The sequence below is a fragment of the Heptranchias perlo genome, chromosome 34, assembly GCF_035084215.1.
Source record: "Heptranchias perlo isolate sHepPer1 chromosome 34, sHepPer1.hap1, whole genome shotgun sequence".
Classification (NCBI taxonomy): domain Eukaryota; kingdom Metazoa; phylum Chordata; class Chondrichthyes; order Hexanchiformes; family Hexanchidae; genus Heptranchias; species Heptranchias perlo.
Genome location: NC_090358.1, coordinates 8,932,181 through 8,957,932, shown reverse-complemented (window position 1 = coordinate 8,957,932; position 25,752 = coordinate 8,932,181). Strand labels below are relative to the sequence as shown.

General features: G+C 42.1%; 1 protein-coding gene across 2 annotated transcripts in view; it reads right to left on the bottom strand.

Annotated features, from left to right (window-relative positions):
* The window catches only part of acana (aggrecan a), a 44,332-nt gene extending 19,078 nt beyond the window's left edge, over positions 1–25,254 (bottom strand). For both annotated transcript variants that reach the window (XM_067971389.1, XM_067971390.1), the window contains exons 1-11: positions 25,182–25,254; positions 24,244–24,630; positions 23,366–23,540; positions 21,885–22,012; positions 18,526–18,819; positions 15,979–16,680; positions 13,150–13,324; positions 11,609–11,736; positions 9,716–10,009; positions 7,763–8,128; positions 4,093–6,699 (exon numbers count right to left, since the gene is read on the bottom strand). In XM_067971389.1, the coding sequence (XP_067827490.1) occupies positions 4,093–6,699; positions 7,763–8,128; positions 9,716–10,009; positions 11,609–11,736; positions 13,150–13,324; positions 15,979–16,680; positions 18,526–18,819; positions 21,885–22,012; positions 23,366–23,540; positions 24,244–24,630; positions 25,182–25,251 (5,326 nt within the window). In that variant the 5' untranslated portion in view covers positions 25,252–25,254. The remainder of the gene's footprint in view (positions 1–4,092; positions 6,700–7,762; positions 8,129–9,715; positions 10,010–11,608; positions 11,737–13,149; positions 13,325–15,978; positions 16,681–18,525; positions 18,820–21,884; positions 22,013–23,365; positions 23,541–24,243; positions 24,631–25,181) is intronic.
* Positions 25,255–25,752: the final 498 nt, after the last annotated feature.

Below are 25,752 nucleotides of genomic sequence, written 5' to 3'. Positions count from 1 at the left end.
GAGGTGGAATACCTTAGGGGAAAGAAAATCAACATTAGTCGGCTTATTGTTCTTGAATTATGGTGCCTGGTGAGGAGACCACCCTGGAAGAAGTCAGAGGTATTATGGAATGTGGAAAGAGTGTACAAGGCTTGTGTGGTTATGTCTGTAATGCACTCAAAGACAACTCTTAAAGCTTCAGGCAATAGTGCGAGCTGGACCCTGATGATTCAGAAGCTGAAGCTGGATCCTTTCGGAATGTGTTGTGCAAGGAAAGATTCTGCCTATCAGATGGGTGGACAAAACAATCAACACTAAAGTAATGAGAAGGAACAGCCTATGTCCACAAGCAGAACTTGTTTGGTGAGAATACTGCCATGGGTAGGGCGTATATGCCATATGGTACTTTTAGAAGTTGATGGAATGGCCTCAGTTGGGAAAAGAGCATGTGGTATGCTAAGGCTAAGATGGTGGGACTGTGAATGGGAAGACAATTGTGGGAGGTGGCAGAGGGTAGAACCCAAAGGCAAAGATCTTCTAGTATCAATGGACAGCCTGGTTTAGAAGACCAACTGACCACTGGTTTCAGTGGAAGACTGAGACACCTTCCTCAGAATAGGGGTAATATCCCACATTTCCAAACCAGGTAATTCTTTAATAAACAATTGTCATAAGAACCCCTCGACAGCTGTTGCATTATTGAAGAAACTGACCAAGCATCACATTCAAACTTGAGTTTAATTTACGTTTTAGACTTGAACTTCCATCTCCTGGAGAGTAATGTGAGGTGTCTGCCATTATGTCAGCCTTGGCCTTGTTAGTTCATTGCATAATCAAAAGTGTCCTCATGAAAGTAGAATTGCACTGTGCAAAATTAGCAGGAAACACACTAATGTTTTGAATGGAATTCCTTTGTCAAGTATGATGCTCACTCATTAATGAGTTTCTCACTAGTATCACGTGGCACAATTAAAATCAACACTTAGGGTTCAAGCTTAGGGTTTATAATCAGGTATTTATATTAAAAGTAACATTTCTGCATAAAAAGTTGTTCATTCAGCCTTTATGGGCAACAGCAATGACAACTTGCATTTATATAGCACCTTTAATGTAGTAAAATATCCCAAGGAACTTCACAGGAGCATAATCAGATTTTAAAAAATTGACTAACTTAACGGAGATTATGGCAGGGGCCAAAGACAATAGCTTCGGTCTTCCCAATATTTAATTGGAGGAAATTTCTGCTCATCTAGTACTGGTTGGCAGTCAGGCAGCCTAAGCAATAAGAAAACCCACAGAGACTCTTGCAATCCCTGGAGATCCATGCCAATGCTTGCTTGGCATACCCGTTACCTCCTGATACACATGCTGGTGAAATTGTTGCTGCTGTCTGTATCATGATGCAACTCTCTCTGTAGCAGAGCACAATCCTGCCCTCTACAAAAACATGTGAGCAAAAAACATCTCGAAACGGAGTCCACACAGACTTAGATCACCGCCTAAAAAAAGTTAGTGTAGCCACAAACTAACAACCCTACCCCTCCCTTAACTGCTCCACAAAAAGACAATGCTCGAACCAGATTAGAAAGACCCTTGATAACCCATTAACTGGCCAAATCACAAGGACCATTGCCAAATTATCCTGACCCCTAACAGCCTGCTGTTCCCTGTGTGTGCACAGTGTACCAACTACCCCAATGTACCAATAAGTACAGTCAACAAACTGCACAAGGACTTTATAAAAAGTCATATATTTGGGTGAAAAATGCTCATTTCTTAATTTTCAAATGATATTTAGATTGTTTAGATCAAGTCAAAATGCTTTGGATCCAATTTGCTACATAGTCCCACGCCAGGACTTGAGCCCATATTTGAAGCTGACATTTCAATGCAGTATTAGGAGGGTGGGAGTGGTGCTGCTTTGTCAGAGGTGCTATGGTTGAGTTGTTAAACCAAGGCCTCGTGATAAGAGCTGTTAAGAAATGAATGATTCATTAATAAATCTTAAACTGAGCACTGGCGGTTTCTATAGCAGGCTGAGAGGAGGAGCCAGTGGTACCATTGTGTTAGAAATCCGCTGAAGAAACCAAACCAATCAATCTACCCTCCCCCTGCCATTTTTCCTATAACAGACAGTGCCAAGAATCAGAAACTGGAACAGAGTAATAGCTCCCAATGTTCACTGTAAATAGAGGCTCCTAGATGTTTGCTGATGTCTTAGTTTTACAACCCACAGCAATGTGCCTACATTATATTACATTAAATTTTGTTCATCAATCTAAAGCGAAACCTTTTGGAACTTTGGACACGCAACAGGTATGAAGCCAGTGACAGAATAGGGGTTGACTTGCAAACACACGTCATCTGTTACATATCACTGGGATGTATTTTCTGATTGACATGACTCTATATAAACACTTAACACACAGTAAATCCCCCTGTGTGCTTTTTAGTGCTTGTTTTAAAAAAGCATAAGGGAGAACTTAGTACAAGTTGCTAGGCGTTTGTATGGGAGCCGGTTGGAAAATATATCCAATGGCAATTTTTAAAATTCCTTCTTGGGTTGTTGGCGTCGCTGGCAAGGCCAAGATTTGTTGCCCATCCCTAGTTGCCCTGAGAAGGTGGTGATACAACTGAGTGGCCACTTCAGGAGCAAATTCTTACCAAACATTTTTTTCCCCCAAATCATGACACTATCAGGCAGTGGTGAGATAGAACCCCAAGCCCCTGAAGAGTCAACCACATTGGTGTGGAACCGGACTCACTGCCAGACCGGGTAAGGACGGCAGGTTTCCTTCCCTAAAGGAGATTAGTGAACCAGTTGGGTTTTCTCGACAATCCGACAGCTTCACTTTTACTGACACCAGCTTTTTTATTTCCAGATTTTTAAAAACTGAATTCAAATTCTTAAACATGGTGGAATATGAAATCATGCTCTCTGGATTACTGGTCCAGCAACACAACCACTACACTCGCCTTGATGAGCACAAAATTTACAAAAATGTTCAAAAACAGATAATTTGATTTTTTTTGGCAGAAGGAGCCATGAATGGATGACATTAGACACTGAAATGTCTTCAGGGGCTTGGGGTTTGATCTCATCATTGCTCGATAGTGTAATGATTTGGGAAAAAAATCTCTGGTAAGAATTTGCTCCTTTTAATCACATCACATAAAGGTAGTGCTAGAACTTTAGTTAATTTTTCATGATATGTAGGGGCAGACCTGGATGGGTTAGGACACTGTCCTTTCACCTGTACAGTCTGGCTTTGAGTCCAACCCATCCTAGTTGCAAGGGGCCAACAATGAAAAGAATTTGGGCAGTTTCAAGGACTGGCAAAGGGAATATTTTTCTTTTTGTTCTTGGCCTTCCCTTCAAGACCCACTATAAATATTTAAAGGGTCAATTAAGGAACTCAACATTTGACTCCTAACCACAATACCTTGAGTTTTTAATTCTGAAGGATACCTCTTGACCTAATTGAGTAAGTTTCTTTTAAGTTTCAGTTCTTTTGCTGAACTGGTAATCAGACAGATTGCTATATAATGTCAGGACACCCCTTATCAAAAGAGAAAGTTAACCACACTCAATAATAAAATACATTTCTCTCTCTCCCTTTCACCCTGTCTCTCTTAGGATGAGCAAGAGGAAAAGTGAGGATAACTGTTAATATTTTAGATGTCACGCTTCATTATATCAAAAATTGCACTTTAATATCCATCTCCTGTGTTTTTCTGAGCAGGAGATGGATATTAAAAAATATCTGCCAATTTGCCAGCTCGCTTCAGCAAAAAGCAGTTAAACTCTGACTGACCTTGAGCTACATTTACTTCTGGCACTTAGCCTGTGCTTTTAAGGCCACAATATCTATCATAAATGAATCTCCATTTTAGTACAGAATAATACATTACATGGTATAATGCTCCCGTCATTATAAAATGGCATTTCATCCGACTTACCGTGCGCACCACCACGGGTGATCCGCTGGCAAGTGATAAATTACACAATTCCAGTGGTTTTTGGCTACAGTTTTCCATCATGCCGCTGGAACACCACTTATTACAGAACCTACTCCAACTGAAGGAGATAATTTGAATCAAAACATTTTGTACCTTCTACTGTCACGGGTTCAGCCACAATTGTCACAACATCTGGCGAGATTTGAGGTGGAACAGTTGTAAGTGCTATTGGCGTGGCAGGTGTAACCTTTAGCACCCCTACAGTCTCGGGAGCAAGTGACATTTCTATTCCACTGGATATTGTGCTGTCTATTGACGGTGAAGAAACCTCATCCTCTTCACGTTGAGCTTCTTCTGGTATGCTTGTTTCCACCCGGGATATTTCAATCTCCGTTTGTCCAGTGCTCACTACCACATCGGGTAATGAAACATCTCCAGAAATATCAGGAATTACAGGTAAAAGTGTCACAGAAGGTTCGCCACTAACTTCAGGGGCACCAGATGGTTCTCCACTAACTTCATGCACTCCCGAAGGTTCTCCAAACACATCTGGAACTCCCGAAGGTTCTTCAATGACTTCTGGGAATCCAGAAGGTTCTCCACTAACTTCAGGAACACCAGAAGGTTCCTTACTTATATCAATAATTCTGGAAGTTGCAATAACAATTTGGGGAATTCCAGAAGGTTCTCCACTAACACCAGAAACTCCAGAAGCTTCTCCACTAATGTCATATGGTTTTCCGTTGACTTCAAATTCCCCACTTATTTCCGGAATCCCAGGTGGCTCCCCGCTTATATCAGGAATCCCAGATGGCTCCCCGCTTATATCAGGAATCCCAGATGGTTCCCCGCTTATATCAGGAATCCCAGGTGGCTCCCCGCTTATATCAGGAATCCCAGATGGCTCCTCGCTTATATCAGGAATCCCAGATGGCTCCCCGCTTATATCAGGAATCCCAGGTGGCTCCCCGCTTATATCAGGAATCCCAGGTGGCTCCCCGCTTATATCAGGAATCCCAGATGGCTCCTCGCTTATATCAGGAATCCCAGATGGCTCCTCGCTTATATCAGGAATCCCAGATGGCTCCTCGCTTATATCAGGAATCCCAGGTGGCTCCCCGCTTATATCAGGAATCCCAGGTGGCTCCCCGCTTATATCAGGAATCCCAGATGGCTCCTCGCTTATATCAGGAATCCCAGGTGGCTCCCCGCTTATATCAGGAATCCCAGATGGCTCCTCGCTTATATCAGGAATCCCAGGTGGCTCCCCGCTTATATCAGGAATCCCAGATGGCTCCCCGCTTATATCAGGAATCCCAGGTGGCTCCCCGCTTATATCAGGAATCCCAGGTGGCTCCCCGCTTATATCAGGAATCCCAGATGGCTCCCCACTTATATCAGGAATCCCAGATGGCTCCCCACTTATATCAGGAATCCCAGGTGGCTCCCCGCTTATATCAGGAATCCCAGATGGCTCCCCGCTTATATCAGGAATCCCAGATGGCTCCCCACTTATATCAGGAATCCCAGGTGGCTCCCCGCTTATATCAGGAATCCCAGGTGGCTCCCCGCTTATATCAGGAATCCCAGGTGGCTCTCCACTTATATCAGGAATCCCAGATGGCTCCTCGCTTACATCAGGAATCCCAGATGGCTCCCCACTTATATCAGGAATCCCTGAAATATGTTCTTCTATGGGTCCTTTACCTGCTTCCACACCTATAGAAGGCATTGTTGGATATTCTTTCTCTTCTGTTGGCACTAGGATTACCTGTATTTCAGGATATTGCCCGCTGATATCAGGAAATCCAGAAGGTTCCCCACTAATGTCAGGTATTCCAGAAGGTTCCCCACTAATGTCAGGTATTCCAGAAGGTTCTCCACTAATGTCAGGTATTCCAGAAGGTTCCCCACTAATATCAGGAAATCCAGAAGGTTCCCCACTAATGTCAGGTATTCCAGAAGGTTCCCCACTAATGTCAGGTATTCCAGAAGGTTCTCCACTAATGTCAGGTATTCCAGAAGGTTCCCCACTAATGTCAGGTATTCCAGAAGGTTCCTCACTGATGTCCGGTATTCCAGAAGGTTCTCCACTTATATCAGGCATTCCAGAAGGTTCTCCACTTATATCCGGTATTCCAGAAGGTTCTTCACTAATATCAGGTATTCCAGAAGGTTCACCACTTATATCAGGTATTCCAGAAGGTTCTCCACTTATATCAGGTATTCCAGAAGGTTCTCCACTTATATCAGGTATTCCAGAAGGTTCACCACTAATATCAGGTATTCCAGAAGGTTCACCACTTATATCAGGTATTCCAGAAGGTTCTCCACTTATATCAGGTATTCCAGAAGGTTCTCCACTTATATCAGGTATTCCAGAAGGTTCTCCACTTATATCAGGTATTCCAGAAGGTTCACCACTAATATCAGGTATTCCAGAAGGTTCACCACTTAATTCAGGTATTCCAGAAGGTTCACCACTTATATCAGGCATTCCAGAAGGTTCTCCACTTATATCCGGTATTCCAGAAAGTTCTCCACTTATATCCGGTATTCCAGATGGTTCTCCACTTATATCCGGTATTCCAGATGGTTCTCCACTTATATCCGGTATTCCAGATGGTTCTCCACTTATATCTGGTATTCCAGATGGTTCTCCACTTATATCCGGTATTCCAGAAGGTTCTCCACTTATATCCGGTATTCCAGAAGGTTCTCCACTTACAACTTCTGGGAGAGGCGTTACATCAGCAAACCCTGAGAGAAAATGCAAAAATGTTTTTAAGTCATGGTGGAAATGGGGGGGGGGGCGGGGGGGAAGACATTAAGGACTTATTATATACACAGGCCACTGGATCCTCCTACATTTGAAAATACACCAGAGTGTTCATCTCTGAGGTCATGCATCCCTTGTCCTTAATCTCTTTGACAAGATATTTTTTTCAAAATAAAGATTGCTTGAATATACTGTGCAGGCTCATTGCCCCACCTTCCCAGGCCATGTGATTTTACTTCACACTCTCTATGGATATTCCCCTGCATCGATCATTCAGCTGATTGCATCTGTTAAAAAAACTTAGAATGGAGTACGTCTAACTGCTCTACATTATCAAACCAAAAATATGACTAACTGACTGGGTATTTAAAATGCAAAGCTTCTGACAGGATTCAACTCAACTGTGACGCTCCCCTCCCCGACAATCGAATAGACGGCCAACACCCAAGGGGTGAAATTGGTCTTGGCCGTTAGTGAGAAATGGGCGATAGTGAATTGGCCGCCTGTTTTACAGTGTCCGGTTTTCGTTTCCACTGAAGTCAGTAGAAAATAAAATCCGGAATGGGATTAGAGTAGACAGGGCTGATGGCCGGCGCGGACACGATGGGCCGAAGGGCCTCTATCCGTGCTGTATAACTCTATGACTCTCTATGACTCTATGCTGTAAAACGGGCAGCTTATTGGCTATCATTTGTTTCACGCTAAAGCCCAAGACCAATTTGAACCCATCTCCCCATTACTGTGTAAGCTCATGCATGAAGAATTGCCACTTAGTCAAAATAACAGGAGGCTGTCTGCCATCATTCCTTAACGTAATAGAAATCCACACCTTCAGGAGTGGAAGGGATAAAATTGGAAATATATAAATAGTCTGCTTCTCGTTGACACACGGTTAGGTTCCTCTAATATACATAGAAAATAGGAGCAGGAGTAGGCCATTCAGCCCTTCGAGCCTGCTCCGCCAAGCATAGTTGCTTGGTTGTAATACTTCATCAATAACAGTTTCCTGTCCTCTACTCACAAATGAATAAATACAGTACTCACCAGGCTCTTCTGTGGGTGCGACTGTCACAAAGACTTTCTCAGCCTCTTCAGTTGTGAGATACACATCTGGGATGGCTTCAGTGGTAGGCTCAGAAACCAGGGATACTGTAGTCCATTCAGGAGGCAATATCTCCAGCCTTGTATCCATGTGGGTTGCTATAGTCTCTTCAGTCATACCCAATGTAATAGTGGGCTGCCCTGTAGTCTCCATGACAAAGGTATCAGTCCTGCCTTGTTCAGCTTCCTCTGGTCTCACTGTCTTAGCTACATCAAGCTCGACCACAGGGGTTGGTAAGACCCTGTCCACTAGGATCACTGTAAGCATCTCTGCCTCTGGCTCTTCAGTAACCACAGGAACAATGGCTTCTAAAAAAATAATATGTATAAAACTAAGGATTCAAAGTTCATAGAATCGTTACAGCACAGAAGGAGACCATTCGGCCCATTGAGCCCATGCTGGCTCTTTGTAAAAGCAATCCAGTTAGTCCCATACCCCCGCTGTTTCCCCGATAGAAATGGTACTGTGAAAAATGTCCCTAGGGAGGAGTCAGTGAGGGTCATGTCTCTATGATCTTGCAAGAAAATATTAGAGTCTACGGTGGAGAATTTCCGTGGGGTTCTCCCGATCTCTCACTGCAACTTCATTGCATTCCCTGCAAAATGGTATAAATGGCTGTTTATGCCATTTCTCCAAGGGTTCTGCTAATCTTCTGCCAAAGCTATAGGGGAGAGATTGGGAGAAACCCGGCAGAAATTCCTGGTGTATTTATTTAAAATCTCTAACCTCAGCTAAATAAGACTTCTTAATTTAGCTCCCTCTGACCTATTCTTTTCAACCTTGATGATGTCCTACACTATTGGCCTTGAATTTCCAACTGGGTTTCACAATTAAGAATAAAACTGGCTTGAATTGTGTGTCCTCTTACTCTCATTAAAAAAAATCAAACAAATTAATCAAAAATGATAATGTATTGTCCTGTTGTACTTCTGTCAGAAGGAGGTACCTGTGTTAAGAGTTGAGGTACCTGTTGTACCTGTGTCAAGTTGAGATACCTGTGTCAGAGTAGAGCTACCTCTGTCAGAGTTGAATAGTACATGTTGTACCTATGTCAGAATGAACAGCTCCTACTGACAATATGTTTCCATATATTGGCTTTAACAATACCCAAACAAAATAAATTGTATTCTTTTCTTACATTTATCATATTCCAGATGTTTTATATTCAAAGATAGATGTACACTGCATCCAAACTTTAATCTTTAGCTTGACATACGTATTCCAATATTTAGAATAAATTGGTAGAGAAACCAAAGGAGCATCCTTTGTAGGTACAGGGATTTTGTAATAAATTACAGAATTTACTTTTTTAAATTTTAAACTCAATTTTTCTCTCCATTAAACAAGATGTTGGAGAATGGAAAACTTTCCAATTTTGGGCTCCCAGTCTCAGCATCAAGCACTCCCAGGCCATGAAACAGCATTGGTTAGAGGTCGAGGAAAGCTGCCTCTACACTGTCCCATCAAGCTCTTCCAGGTCAGGTGCCCAATAAAGCTCTCTGTACACAGCCCCAAACGTACGCAGGCAAGTTGTAATATGGGTAAGATGTAGATTAAACTCCTTCTACATTGCCTGACAATGTGCCTCAGTCCTAACTTCAGAAGAACATTTCCTGTTATACCACTGTAACCATCCTTATAGCTTCTCTGAGTTAAATTGCTAATATGTGTTTTAGGGCGGTTTTATTTTATGGAATCATACCCATTAGGAAATGGATTCAGACTGTCTGTGTAGGACCACTAGAGACAGCAGAGAGAGGAGACTTTCATTTAATCAGTCTGGGCGGGGTCCAAATGTACAAACCCCTCTGCATCACCCAGTCGATTTTTTACTTGTATCAGATGACAGCATCTCTCAAAAAAAATAAGGAAAAAGACATTTTTTTCTTGCTCACCTCTAAAGCAGTAGACATCATAGCGTGTCTCAGGATCAGGGTATCCGGTCTGATCCAGGTTTAGGTACACTGTTCTGACTCCAGCTTGCCTGCTGTCGCAATATGGTCTGGGTTTTTGGATGGGATATCTAACGCTGCCATCTGATAGCCAGCCTGCTCGGCACTTATCCATGCCCTGTTTCCAGGCTGCGTACAGTTGGCCAGTGGTGGCTATCTTAGCATTGTGGCTGAAGCAGTAGTCAACTGCTTCATCATAGGTAAATCCGTCTGCCACAGTTCCGTGAAATACCTTCCCTACAACAACAAGTGTAGAAATAAACACGGTGAAGGATGTTTAGTCATCTTTTGCATGTGATGCATGGACACCTTTCCTGGTCTTTGTAAAATGTTTTACATAAAGCACAGATTTACAAATAACATGCGTACAGATTTCAGGGTAATTTTTCAATACAGATTATATGTGGAAAATTACGGTATCACACTTTTTTAATATCATAAACTAAGGATTTCTTGCCAAATTCTTCACAGTTTATTTCATTCATATCTTCATAGAGTATTTTTTTAAATTTTGGAATGTTGTAAAAAAAAAGTTACGGCTTCTTAGCTCAGACTGCCTACCGATCGTTAAAAGACCCTGTTACACATTTCAAGTCACCCAGGTGCCAGCTGTGTGCCAACCACTGTGTGGCTCTGCCCATTCTATCCTCCAATACAAGGTTATATTTATCAGTGCCAAGTAACCCTTTGCTTGCTGAAGGAAAGCAGCTCTGTTTATTATAAACTGTTACATAGAATCGCACAGAATTTACAGCACAGAAACAGGCCATTCGGCCCAACTGGTCTGTGCCGGTTTTTATGCTCCACAAGAGCCTTCTCCCACCCTACTTCATCTAACCCTATCAACATACTCGCTGCTAGCTTCTCACCACTAGCCCCTATCCTAGCCCACTGTGTTACAACCTTTCTTGTCTCTATTTTAGTGATTAAAAATATGACCATTGCCTCTTTAACTTTCCTCTCTTGTACACCTTAAGTTCTAAATATGTCATCTGACATCATTCTTCTCCTCCTTACATCCTTACTGTGTTGAAACCAGGACTTGTTGACTGTCTCCAACTCTAACTCTTTTTTCCACAGGCCTCCGAACTGTGGAACTCTAACTCCCATCTTCCTTACCTCTCACAAACTATAGCCTTTTTAAAATGTAAGCTTGGTATCACCTGACCATTATTTCTTGATGTATCTCATCTTCTCTTTTCTTTTTTGATCTTGGTAGTTTCCTGCACTGTGGGCTGTGGCTCTTCATTTGATTTCTTAATACATAAGGCATAAAAACATAAAGCTTGGAAGGAGAAAGACCATTCGGCCCATCAAACCCACCCACTCCACTGTCCATAGATGACTGCCTTGGCCATAGGCTTCCCCCACACATAGCAAATAAAGGATACCAGACACACTTCTGTTCAAAACAACTCCAGTGTACTCTACTGCTGCTCATTAATCCATTTTCCTCAAACATGTACCTTTGGCTCACTCCTATTTTGAACTCCAAGCTGACTGCGTCAGTCACAAAACAATGACTGGAATACGATGAAGCTGCTGGAATGTACGTATCTTTCCTAAAACACAACTTAACTCCAAAGCTTTGACCAACGACAACAACATGTAATTACATAGTGCCTTTAACATAGTAAAACATCCCAAGGCGCTTCACAGGAGCGTTATCAAACAAAATTTGACACCAAGCCACATAAGGAGATATTAGAACAGGTGACTAAAAGCTTAGTCAGAGAGGTAGGTTGAAAGGAGCATCTTAAAGGAGGAGGAGGGGTAGAGAGGCAGAGATATTTAGGGACCATAACTATGGTTCTTAGCCATATTTGGATACTGTACCATTGAGATAGTCAATGTAGCAGTAGACGTCATAGGTTTCCTCAGGTTTGCGGAGACCATAGCTTCTTACACCAGGGAAGCCATCTTTGTCACCAAAACAGCGTTCCCTTGGGTTCACCATTGGGTACCTAATCAAAAAAGGTTAGAGATATGAAAAATCTACAAAATTAACTTTTTGCTATTGCTCAATTTTTGACTCCAATCCCTGGCCAACAATCCGACTGTGGATAAGAGAGCGGTCAGCCCACTTACTAGGAATGGCCACTTGGGTGACTTACCACAGGGTGCCCTGTGCCCTTGGAGCATTACCCCAGTAAAGTAGTCAACATCTTCAGGCGAGGAGGATGGGAGGGAAGATAACTGGAGAGACGCTAAAAAAAAGTTGCTTTAAAATCAAAAGTGTTAATTTTTTGCTACTCTTTTCCATTAGTATCAGGCCATTGACATGTTTCCATGGATACCTTGCAAAACTGGCACTCAGTGATATTTCGATGTGATGCATGTAGAATTAAACTATGGGCTGCAATTTGACAGATTGCTGGGAAATCAATTGACTGATGCAGTGTGAGTGAACTATTGGAGAGGTGGATAGTTGAGGGTTACCTGAGGCTGTGTGCTCTGTACAAGCAGGTCTGATCAGAAAGGAAAGGAACCTGCATTCACAGTGATGAAGCTGAGTGATTGCTTTAACTGTGGCAGAAACTCAGAGGGTCAATTTTTAGCTTGGGATTTGCATTCTTAGAAAGAGAGAAAGAAAAAAACTTGCATTTGTAGAACGCCTTTAACGACCTCAGGATATCCCAAAGCGCTTTACAGCTAATTAAGTACTTTTAAAAAATTGTAGTCATTGCTGTAATGTAGGAAACGTGGCAGCCAATTTGCACACAGCAAGCTCCCACAGACAGCAATGTGACAATGACCAGATAATCTTATTTTTTTTAGTGATTTTGGATGAGGGATAAATATTGGCCAGAACTCCCCTGTTCATCATTGAAATAGTGCAATGGGATCTTTTATGTCCACCTGAGAAGGCAGACGGGGCCTCGGTATAATGTCTCATCCAAAAGGTGGATGCCACAGGACAGGTTCTGATAGAGGTGCTGAAGGGTTTTGTATCACAGTTTCCTTTCTATAGCACCAATTCAGGAGTAGAATCAGGAAGCACTTTTTCACACAAAGGGTGTGAACTCTCTCCCACAAGAATTTGGAACTCTCCCACAAAAGGCAGTGGATGCTGGGATAATTGGAGCTTTCAAGACTGGATAGATAGGTTTTTGTTAGGTGAGGGTGTCAAAGGATAGGGCAGCGCAGGCTTGAGGGGCTGAATGGCCTAGTCCTGTTCCTAATGTTATACTGTGTTACTAATTGTAAGCATTTGATTCTATTTGTGAGCTGTTTAATGGCAGTACTACCACATCGATTAACATCACCATTAAACTAGTGGATAAGGGAATGTCACACGATTGTGTTTACACTGTAGGCTATTATTTTTAGTCTACATATTGTTTAATCCAAAGGGATTTGGATAGCGTATATTTTACCTGACGGTCTGGTCAGAGAGCCAGCCTGCGTCACACTGGTTGTATCCTTGTTCGTAGGCAGCTTGAAGCTGCTCAGGGGTGGCGATGACGGCATTGTTTTCTAAACAGGCAATTTGGGCCTCGGTGAAATTAAGGGTGTACCTGCTCGAAATAGCACGGTAATGGAAAACAATCCCTGTTAAGGAACAAATATGCAGGTGATTGACCCGAGTCACATAAGACGTGATGCATACAATGGATGCAACCTCACTATTACGCCACTGATTAATGTGCACTTGGCTTTTAGTAATACAGACAGCAGATGAAACAGTCCCTCTTATCACGTGTGCCTTACCTTCATACCTGACTCCCAAGGACACTACTATGTAGAAGGCTTTACTGCATTTTGTATAGGAAGAGTCTAAAATAGTTTTGACATTCCACCGTGATCGTCTGGGGTTCTCAGTCCTGTGGCAATTATATAGTAGAATTGAGCAGGCACAGAGATGAGAAATGACCCAGAACGTGCTCAGTGAAAAAAATTCATGTGAGCTCCTAGAAGTGACAATATGTAAGAATATAAGGTGGATTTTGCCAGGACATGGATTCTGAACAAATGACTGGGATCTCTGGGATAATATAAAATTAATTTTTTTCAAATCAATGAGACCAAGTTGTGGGATCTGGGGTTTATTGTCACTCCAACCTGGTCTGAACAGATACAGGAGCTTGGCTGGAATCCAGGCTCAAAAATTTGCAGCAGAATTTAAGTGATTGACTAGCAAGATTGAAGGCCAGTTCTTCAATCATCCAGTGTTTGTTTTGTTAGTCAGTGAGCAAAAACACAAGGTCCAAAGTAGTGCTGAGCTTTAAACTAGGGCCGTACTTATTGGAGATGAGAAGGTTATAGGGAAATCCAACAGAATGTTCAAAGTTTTGAAAGGACTTGACAGAGAAAATCACTAGCCAATGGATCGGTAACAAGGGTGGGGGGCATAAATTCAGGATTAGTACTGGAAGGGTAAAGGGGGAAATTGGAAGAAATTTTTCATGCAAAAGACTATTAGAGTATCGGATGCATTATAACAAGTGACTGTTGAAGCCCAGTCAATCACAATATTTAAGAAGGAATTAGATAAACACTTGAAAAAGAAAATACTATAGAGTACCAGGAAAGAGCAGGGACATGGGATTAGAGTAGATAGTTCTAATGTAGAGCGGCACAGGCACATGGGCTGAGTGGTCACCTTCCATGCTGAAAATTCAATGATCTTATGATAAACTTTTTATAATCAATAAAATTGATAAAGTCCAGGAACTAGGAAATAGGGGAACGTCTTGAATATTATTATTTTCACTGAGAACTTAATTGAAGAGCAAAGGCTCAAGTTTGAAAGGAGGAGGAGAGGAGTTGAGATGAATCCAAAAAAAATGGATGTGTGACCTAAGTTTGGGGTTTGAAAGTGTATTAATGGCAGGACAAAGGGAAGACCAAGGGGGCAAGTTCCCATTTGAGTCCCTGGAAAAGAATGAGTTAGAGTAGAAGGCAGTGAGAGAGTAGGAGTGCAATGAGTCTTGATTTCAGCATAGTGAGGATAAAGGGAAAAGAAAGCTTGCACAGGACATTATATTTACAGCTGAAGAGGAACAAGACAGGAAATTTTGATGGAGCTGTAACCATGAAAAGAGTGACTATAATTACAGAGGAAATAAATAGGGGGAACTGGAGTGAGTAAAAGCAAGATCTGGCAATTACCTCAGGACATTGGAACATCCTTGTTGAACTTTGCAGTATCTGCTTCAATGACAAAAGACCACAGTGGCTAACATTCTGCGATTGTACGGTTACCTATAGTTTCATACAAACTTCTTTGTTGGATAGTGTCTTACTCAACCTGTGGCACCAACAAGCGTCAGAAACTATTTGTGACTTGGGACACTTAAACTCCAAGAGGATCAGGTCCACTTCTACCTTGTTGACCCTCCCCCAATCCCTACAACTGTACTAAAATACACCAAAAAACACATCAACATGTTAGAACAATCTTCTGGCAATATTTTTGTTTTGGACTATTGTAATTTCCATTTACACATTTTTATTGAGTGTTGGCTTTATAGTCAATTATATTGAAAGTCAGTTTACAGACACAATGACCTCTTATTCCCCAATTATGTAACTACATTAGCAATAGTACTGGTTGGCTTTAATTTTCTAACAGAAAATTTGAAAATCTTTTAATAGTTTGCTTTCTTACGGATTCTCTAAAAAAAAGATTGTGCTCAAGGAAGTATCTCAGTAGACAATAAAAACAGAAAATGCTGGAAAAGCTCACCAAGTGAGGTAGCATCTGGGGAGAAAGAAACAGAGTTAACGTTTCAGGTCAAAGGCCTTTTTGAAACGTTAACTCTGTTTCTTTCTCCATAGATGCTGCCTCATTTGCTGAGTATTTCCAGCATTTTCTGTTTTTATTTCAGATTTCCAGCATCACAGAGTACTCTACAGTATTTTGCTTTTGATTTTCTCAGTAGACAATCCTCTTATACCTGATCAGGAAACATTTTTTAAAAATTTGTTCTTGGGATGAGGGTGACAATGGCAAACCAATAGTTATTGCCAATCCTTAGCTGCTCTGAGGGCATCAAGATTGAACCACACAATGTGGGACTGGAGTCACATGTATGTATGCCATTGCATCATAACAATGAGGGAAACAACCTTTGGTTGCTAGTCCATTACCATAATAACTAGGTTACCGTACCCTCCTCTGGAACCTACTGCCCCTGTGAAATGGCCCCAGCAGAGGTCAAATTTCCTTTTATATCCTTACTGTGGTAACTATGTTAACTTACCAGTTGGAGTGATTGGGCTGATAGGAAATATTTGTTCTAATGTTGAACTCTCTTCCTCTTCGATTGGTTTCTCGGTGATGACTTCTGTGACTGGGGTTCCTGTCTCTTCTGGAGCAGTTGTTAGCTCTTCAGACACTGCTGCAAGGATATCTGGAACTGCTGTTGCCTTAGCAACAACCTCCTCAATGGTGGCTGGAGTTTCCTGTGGAGCCTCTGTGATTTCTTCAAGTCTTATAGTTGCCGTCAGTTCTTCGACAGGGACAGAGACAGCTGTTACCTCAGAAACTGTGACTTCTGGAAGGGTGATCTCCTCAGTAACTACTGATATGACTCCAGGGGTGGTTAATTCTTCAATGATGGTTATGTTTTCAGGTAGGCCTGTAATTTTAGGAACAATAATTTCCTCAGTAACAGGTTCCTCAAAAGCTGGAACGCTGACAGTCTCTGGGGTGAAAACTTCTGGAGATATGGTCACCTCAGGAGCTTCCTCAGTGAATGGAAGAGTTCCTGGAGTAAATGGACTAAGTGTAACAATGTCTCCTATTGCTTCTCCCTCTACGATAGCTTTTGTGAAGAAGACCTCTACCTTTTCTGTTATGGTTTGGACAGTAAAGGCGCTTCCTTCATCAGTAAATATCTCTTCTGGCTCCGTGGCTGGATAGGTCAGTGGAGTTTCCGTGAATGCTTCTATATCAGACCTCACTGTTGGAATATAAACATGTTGAAGGGATTAACAACGAAGGGAACACTAGAGGGAGGACCACTACTGTACTTCACTTTGCATAGAGTAACATCAAATTGAATTCTATATCAAAGAGTGGACTCAGCCTATATTGTTTATCCTCATGCATCCTTAGCCCCTCTAGTCAAAGGGCCTAGACTAAGGTGACATGAGGAAAAACTTTTTTACGCAGCGAGTGGTTATGATCTGGAATGCACTGCCAGCGGGGGTGGTGGAGGCAGATTCAATTGTGGCTTTCAAAAGGGAACTGGATAAGTACTTGAATGGAAAAAATTTGCAGGGCTACGGGGATAGGCAGGGGAGTGGGACTAACTGGATTGCTCGTGCATGGAGCCGGCACGGACTCGATGGGCCGAATGGCCTCCTTCCGTGCTGTAACCTTTCTATGATTCTATGATAAGCGAAGCTCATTATTATTAGTATTACAAATCTGTTGGGGCTCATCGAGGAAGGGGATTGTTAGCACTGAGCACTAGGGGTAAAAATTGGTTTTGGCCTGTTTTCGGGTATATAACAGACGGCGTGTACCGAGCGAGCACACCGGGAGACCCAAGGTTGCCCTTAGGAATTATGTGGAGCTGGGATGAGCACTCCTTTTCCTCCTGGCTTCACAGGAACATTAAAAAAAAAATTACTTTCTTTTCTACAGCAACCGCTGAGGAATCCTGAACGGTGCAGGCTCCAAGCCTGCTCCACTCATCGCTCACCAATTTAGTGCATGGGTCATGAAACAGGCGTTATGTAAATGTGGGACCTATGTAAGGGGGCCTAATGCCTGTTTCAGACGAGCGCCTGGGCAGCAGCCTATGCTAATATTGCAGCGCCTGTCCCCCTGGTGCTGATCAGACGCGGGATGTGGCTCTCCGAATTTGGATCTTGTTGCACCTGTTCCACGCCTGGAAAACAGATGCAACTGGGTCCAATTTCTGCCCCCTTCACTTTTCCATTGCATGCACCCAATATCACTGTCAAGCCCTTCCAGGTCACATAAAGCACAGGTTAGTGCAGAGTAAAGCTTTATTTACTCCGCTCCAGTAACATAGCTTAACCCCAATCTCAGAAGAGTGGTACCTACCTTCATTTCCTACTTCAGCTATGTTTGAGGCTTTTTGAGTGAAACTCTCAATTCAGTGTGAAATCAGGGTTTTTGGACCCATTCCCACCAGGGCCCGGATTGACACTATCCATGTAGGTTAACAGGGACACACAGTGAGTGAGGAGAATGCCATCTTGTCAGTTTAGGCTGGATTCAAACCCAGAGCACTGAAGTGAAATTGGCAGTGTGCTAACTCACTACACACCATCAGTAAAAAAATATTGTTCAAACTTTCAAAAACTCTTTGAAAAGAACCTGCTCCTCAATATCATCTCCACATTTAAACTACTGTATTGTGAAAGTAACTGGAAACATTTATCTGTATTCCGTTTTGCGCTAATAGTCAGAACCAAAAAAACTTTAATTTAAAAAAAAAAATTTTTTAGTAACATTTAGATACTGCTAAGCCCTATAAGCCTGTCCTATCCACCATACCTCTCAGTCTCTTCACTCAACAGATACACCAATTGCTTTATATTGTCTGCTCCAATCACCTTCTGTGCAGCTTTATTATTCATTGGGTTCAACAGTTTCTCCTGGCTTCCCTTCTTGCTCCTAACTGTCTTAATTTAAAAATAAACTTGTATCCTTTTGTATTTGAACTCTTTGCAGAGCTAACAATTTGCTTGTATCAGCTTTTAAGCCCCTTCATAATGATAATAACCAGAATTTATGAGTCCAAAAGAAACTAAAATTCTTAATCTCTTACCACTGAAACAGTAGGCATCATGGCGAGTGAGTGGATCAGGGTAACCAGTTTGGTTGGGGTACCGGTACACAGTTCTTACACCTATTAGGTTGCCACCACAGTTGGGTCTTCGTTTTGAGATCGGGTATCTGACACTGCCATCAGCAAGCCAGCCAGTATTGCACTGATCCATGCCATCTTTCCATGCCATGTATAAATGTCCTGTGGTGGCTAGCTGGGCACCTTTGTCAAGGCAGGCTTCCATCGCTTCCTTAAAGGCATATCTTCCATTGGTAGTTATGTAGAAGACATTACCTAGAGACAGAAGGGAAAGTTGAAGTTGATTAGTTGAGCTGTGCAAATCCATCTGAAATTCCAGCAAAATCATCCCACAAAAATGCTACACCTGAAAAAAAAAATCATAAGAACAGAAGAAGTCATAAGAACAGGGAAAATCCATTAGGCCCAAATGCCTGATCCTTTCACATAGATCAACCCTGCCAACCTGCCTTCAATCCTCTTTCTCTCTAGTATCGCATGTAATTGCCTCTTAAACCTATTTATAATGTCTACTCCTATTATCCCTTAGGTGAAAAAGTTCCCCTGACTTCCCTCTTATTCTTAACTTCTTAATTTTAAACTAGTGGTTTCTGATTCCTTCGCGAAGGTGATAAACAGTTTTGAATTCCAATTGAGTTTGGTTGTTGTGCAATATCGGTAGTGGCATAATCTGATAATCAAAATCCACTTACGTAACTAGGTATTTAAAAGTTTACAACACTAGTACGTTAAAGACAACACATTCTTGCTTATAATTCTATTTTCCTCCCCCTGTGATAACAGCATTCGGAATGAGAGACACTCCAGATATGGTGTGTCATGTGTATTCAACACACAAGGATAATACCAATTTGCTCTTCCATTGAACTGTTAAGCTAAAAGGATTCCTTTACGTTCATTACAGAAACTTAGTCATGATGGAATACAGTTAGTAATTAATCAGGCAGGAGAAGAAGATTGGTCCATCTGGCCTGCCCATCCTATTATCCCTTTCCTTCTATCAATATTTATTTATAAAATGTAACAACCATGAATCCTTTCAGATGCCAAGCACTTATCCAATTCCTTTCTGAAACACCTTAAAACTTCCAGTTCTCCCATCTGCATTGTAGTGCATTCATTTTGCTACAGGATTGTGCCTAAACTTTTGATTTTCTTTGGCTTTGCTGATCTTGAATGTGGCACTCTATATGCATCAGAGAAGTTTATCTGTTTCCAATTAGAGGATCTAAGAGTTAGAAGACGAGCCTAGATCTCAGCTATAGTCAGACATGTAGTTACTAACGTGAGACTATAATAATCTGAACATTCCCTCCATTTATATGCCAGTAATGTCATTGGAAGAAATGTCCTTTCTCTCACCCCTCCCCTTCCCCTCATTGTAGTTTATCTATGGAATAGACTTCCAACAAAAGATTTTCCAAATAGGGCCTCCCATCTGGCATTGTCAGGTGGTGCGTTATTACCTGCCACTGTTAGTGTGCCGACCCCATCTGATTTGTGGGGTCAGCTTCATTAACATAGTATAGGTAGGCTCCTGGCGCATATTGGACCTGACTTTGGGAAGTCACCAGATGCAACAGAACATCGGAAGGGATGATGAATAAATTTAAAAGGTGTGCTATTAATTATCGCGCCCGTGTATGGGGATAAAAATGTTACTAGTCTGTATAAAGGTTGCTAATATTTTTAACGTTTCAGCCTTTGCAAAGACTATTTGGGTTAGAAAAATGTCTGGCAAAACCCAATGGCTGGCACAATGAATGTGGAAACAGGAAACTGATTCCTGACCTGCACTGCCTGCGATCACTGTCCTTCATTGGGAGCACCGGATTATAGAATCACCCCTATAATGTAACAGGTCATAGAACAATCTGTAGCTGGGACCATGGGAGTGCTGTCTGGAGAATGGGACAATTTACCTCGATGAACTGGGTGTGGACTCTACTCCTTGGCCACTACACTTCTGGAAATCTACGATTAAAGGTTTGAAAGTTTTACCTTGATTGTATCCACAAGAAACCCTATTATTGCTCGTCTCCACCCCTGCCTCAGCTCATCTGCTGCTGAAACCCTCATCCATGCCTTTGTTACCTCTAGACTTGACTATTCCAATGCTCTCCTAGTTGGCCTCCCACCTTCCATCCTCCATAAACTTGAGCTCTACAAAACTCTGCTGCCCGTGTCCTAACTCGCATCAAGCCTCGTTCACCCATCACCCCTCTGCTCGCTGACCTACATTGGCTCCTGATCCGGAAATGCCTCAATTTTAAAATTCTCATCCTTGTTTTCAAATTCCCCCTTGTCCTAATATCTCCTCATGTGGTTCGGTGTCAAATTTTGTTTGATAGCCGCTCTGTGAAGCACCTTGGGACATTTTACTCCATTAAAGGCACTATATAAATTCAAGTGTTGTTGTATTTGCCCATTAATCCCTGGATTGTGATCGAAGCAGCAACCATAGTGTTTAAGTCAATTATTGCAGTCCTTTTTGTTATCAATCAACAGCACAGACTTGAAACTTTCCTGGTTTTTGTGGTTCAGTTATTCATAGCTTAGTGAGCAATTGGAGACCTGTATTTGGAACTCTCCAAGCTTTTAGAAACTAATTGCTATTGCTGAAATATTATCAAGGCCAACAATTTACCTAGACTCTGAGATGGAGGGGAGCATCTGGTACACAACTAGCTGCCTTTGAAATGTTCTCTTTTTTTTAATTGATGCAGCTATGATCACTGCTCCAAGTATAGCATCCTTACTCTCATAGCGGATCTTATAGGGGAATATACATAATACCTAACAGGATAGAGAGAGTAAACTTGAATCAAGACTTTCAGATACACCAGAGTAGCAGGACAAGAGGGTACAGTCAGAGTTCTGAACGGCAGGTTTAAGACAAACACCAGGAAATATTTCTTTACACCGAGGGGGATCAACAGCTGGAATGGGTTACCAGGAAAGTGGTTGATTCATTTCAGAAATAGTTACGTCTTGTAGTGAAAAGACGGTAGGGTTGGTATTCTGGAAGGATGAGATCCAATAGGCTGAAGGACCTTCCTCATTCAATCTTATCTGATCCTGCACACACTTCCTCCTTTGCATTCTGCATTGTGTTGAAATCATGACTAATCACACCATCTCCCACTTTAACCCATTCTTTCCCAGGACTTCCTCTTCAATCTCCAAGGCTTTTAAAACCTGAACGTTGGTGTCACCTGTCCACGTTCACCTTATGTTCTCTCCTATTTTTTTCAACCTTGGTGGCTTCCTGCACTGTGGGTCTCAATCTGGGTTTCTCCATGAGAAAATAAATTTCTTACCTTGTAATTCTTTTGCGAAACAATAAACATCATAGGTTTCATTTGTGTCTCTAACACCATATGATCTGACACCTGGGTATTCATCCAAATTACCATAGCATCCTTCTCGTGGTTTGTGAATTGGATACCTAAGAAAAGAATTTCAGAAATATCTGTCAGGAATAATGTCAGCAGTGTCTTTTTGTTCACTATAAATACTGGATTCCACTGTAAAAGGTTTAAAATGGACAAACACAGGAACTAGCAGTCTGGGCCCAGACCAACATCCTCAGTCTTCTGTCTCATTTTATATTTTGGACTTGCATAAAATTCATGACTTGGAGAGGAGGAAGCAACCAACCTGTGGGATAGACCACTACCTACCACAATAAATACTGACTCCATGAAGCATTGAAAATGCGGATTACCTGGATTCCTGATTCGGCAGAGACTGGCTAATCCCATTTCACACAGAAGCCTTACAGCCAACAGACAAATGGAACTTTCATCCCGTCAGTCTAGGTTGGATTTGAACCAAGGGCCCAGAAATGAAAAGTCAATGTGCTAAGTCCATCACACCAGCCAGACCCCGTTTTAGTGGCTTTTACCATTAAAACTGGGTAACAGCTGAGAAGCCCTGTGACATGCACACAGGGTGCATTCTTCTCAGGATAAAATATCTGTACAAATTTGAATGTAAATGATACTTTCTCATCAGGCTTTCCACTGCTCTTGTGGAGCTCTGATGGCTCGATGGGTAAATTTCCCACCTGGCATACAGACCAGGAAGGTTCCGCATTTGATACCCGGCTTGTGCCAAGTTAACCTATGTGTGGGTGAGGAAGGGGAGAGGGAGGTAAGAGATTGGCCATTGTTCCTGCTCCTGATCACTATCCAGCGACCCCTGCTGGAAAGTCCGCTCGCATTGACGTTGGGTGAGGACAGAATCAGGCTCAGATGACCCCTCATGGTTGAATTGTCTGCCAACATTCACTATCCAGGTTCACACATGTGGAAAAGCTATTTCAGTGAGATCTTTATAAATGCCCATGAAACTATACCTCAGCATTGGTCACTACTTCCCAGGGCAGAGGGGAGAAAATGGCAAAATTTGTTTTCTATGATATAATGTTAGATCATCTATCATGTGCTGCAATGTAAATTATTTGTGCACCATAATAGTTCTAAAATTTAATTCATATACATATTTGGGTAAATTGTGCAAGTCCCTATGCCACTTACGGGCCCTGACCGCAATGGTGCAGATTGGAAATTCATGGACAGAGTGGGGTCTGAAAAATTTGCTCCATTATATTGTTAGTCATTTCACCATACGGGGCGTGATTTAACTTCAGTTTGAAGCCGATTTGACTTCAGGTTCAACTATGGTCATCTTGTACATGGTCTTAGATTTGGCCTTCCTGTACGGACTCTCACTCACATTTTTCCCAAAGTGGTATCCCACAAAGATTTGTGGGGCAAAAAGTAGAATTGGTCCAGACCTTACTGTTTGATCAGCCATCCATCCGGCATCACACTGATCATATCCATCATCATAAGCTGCCTGCAGTTGTTCTGGGGTTGCGATGGTTGCAGTGTTGTCAATACAAGCCTGCTGGGCTTTGTAGAAGTTGAGGGTGTATCTGCTGGAGATTGCACGATAATGGAAAACGACGCCTGCAATCAGAAAAGAAATGCAGGTAATAAACACCGTCAAGATTTAAGCTACTGTATTTATAGGAGGTCTTACATTGTTTGTCAGAAGGGAGCTCAGTCTATTGCGGCTGGGCAGGAATTTTTATTGAAAGGTCCCTACAAGTGATATGAAAGTCTAGATGGTAGGTAGGCAGTGGGTCATCATAATCAGGGCTTGCCATAGATGTCACAAGGCTTTGCCATTGCATTCTCCTCCTTGCCATTGTTGCTGCTGACTAAATGCTGCCACTCTTCCATTTGGTCGTCTTGTATATGGTCTTAGATTTGGCCTTCCCGTATGTTCTTTCACTCACATTTTTCCTTAGTTTTGCACGTCCATGTCATGAGTGTGGACTTGAAGGATTTGTAGTGCCAATAATTTGACTTCAGGTTTAATCATGGTCAAAGGCCCTATATTGAAACTGACAAAGACAAACCTCTCAGGAAGAGGAAGGGCCACCACTCTTGGTTATTCTGATCTGAATCCACGAGCCTATACTATTGGGAGTGGGCATTGGGAGCCAATTTGGTGAGTATTTGGAATATGCAAATGTAAGTCTGTTGGTAAGGGGAAAAGTTTTGGCTAGCAGCAAACATACCAATAGTAAACCCAATAGTGAATCTAATCCTGGCTGCGATTTCAAAAATAACACCAAAAAGCAGAGAAAAAAAGAATAATATTTACCTTTAACAACCAACTCTATAATATCCTGGCTGTCCTCAATACCATGCATCACCTCACAGCGGTATATTCCTGAATCACTTGATTGCAGTTTATCCAACTCCAAGGTGGCATCGGTTGGGATTTCATGGTAGCTTGGAAGCTTGACTCGACCTTGGTACTCTTGGTTGATCTTAACTTTTCCAGAAGTGGCAACTACGATGACTGTCTCTTTCCCCCCATCTGTGATTTTGGTCCATTTGATTCTTGGGGCCAGTAGAGATGCCAAGGGAGTGTCCGGTGAGAGTGGTGTGGAGTTGATGAAGTAGCAGGGGATAGTCACAGAGCTCGCAAGAACAGCCTTCACTGGCGACTGCGCGGCAATCTTCACGCTCAGTGCCTTAGCATTATCTGTTAAACAGGAATAAAGAGACATCTCCTTACACCAGTAATGGGCCAGATGCAGTAGGATAGTTGAATATCCCAATCTCTGTCTACATCCAGAACTTTTCAAAGACCGGTACAGAAATAACAGATTGCTCAGGGTGTCTGCTGATACTGGTTTGAGGCAGCTCCCTACTTAGAATGCCATGGGGCTTACAGACCAAAGTTATACTGCTCACCCTCCCATCAGGGAATATGTAAAACTGATACACAGCACGGTTCATGGGCAACTAAGCACCAGTTAAATTTGAATGGTAGCTCAGAGCTGATGGGACACTGGTCTCCTTGCTAACATTAAAAGATCAAAGATGAAGTTTCAAAAATCCCCAGGAGATCCATTGTTATGGAAGTCCACGATTCTATCAGCACTGACGGTCGTGTGGTACCTCATGCTGGTGGCCAGTGAGCATGCACAGACTATTCAAATCTGTTGATAGTGGCATGAGTGTTACAAACTGAGTCAAGCCGATAATCTGACAATTTATATAGTCATTAATTTATCTTGCAAAATTACTTACCAGAAACTTCGACAGAAATAGCTGCTGCGATCACTCGCAAACATACAAACACTAAAAGCAGAGTGGTCATAATTTACCTATAAAAGAAAGAGAGTTAAAAAGTGAGTTAGTACCGTCCCTGCAGAACAAACATTGAATGTCAAAGGAGGAGGTCTCTGTGGCACTGGGGAAGTATAAAGGGTGTTGGCCTGTGTGAGAAAGCCCCAACTTGTGAATGAATGAGTTGTGAAGCCTTTCTCATCAATTTGCAACTAGAGTTTTTTTTCCATGATAGAACATTTTGAGTGTTTAACAAGGGGAAATTGTGGATACTGAGCAGAAAGTGAGAATTTGGGGACCAAAGCCATATTTGAAGAAATGGATTTTAAGGAGGTTTCTGAAGGCAGAGGGAAGTAACAAGGTGAAGTGGTTTTAGAAGAGAATTCAGAATTTCTCCTGCTAGTTAGCTATCAGCAATCTGGATTTGCCTCAGCTGTTAAATGCACTGCCTGCTGTAGAACTAAGACACACAGATTTGGAAAGTCCCAGGTTCAATCCAAAATCTATACTGAGTTAGCTGATCTCAGCCGGG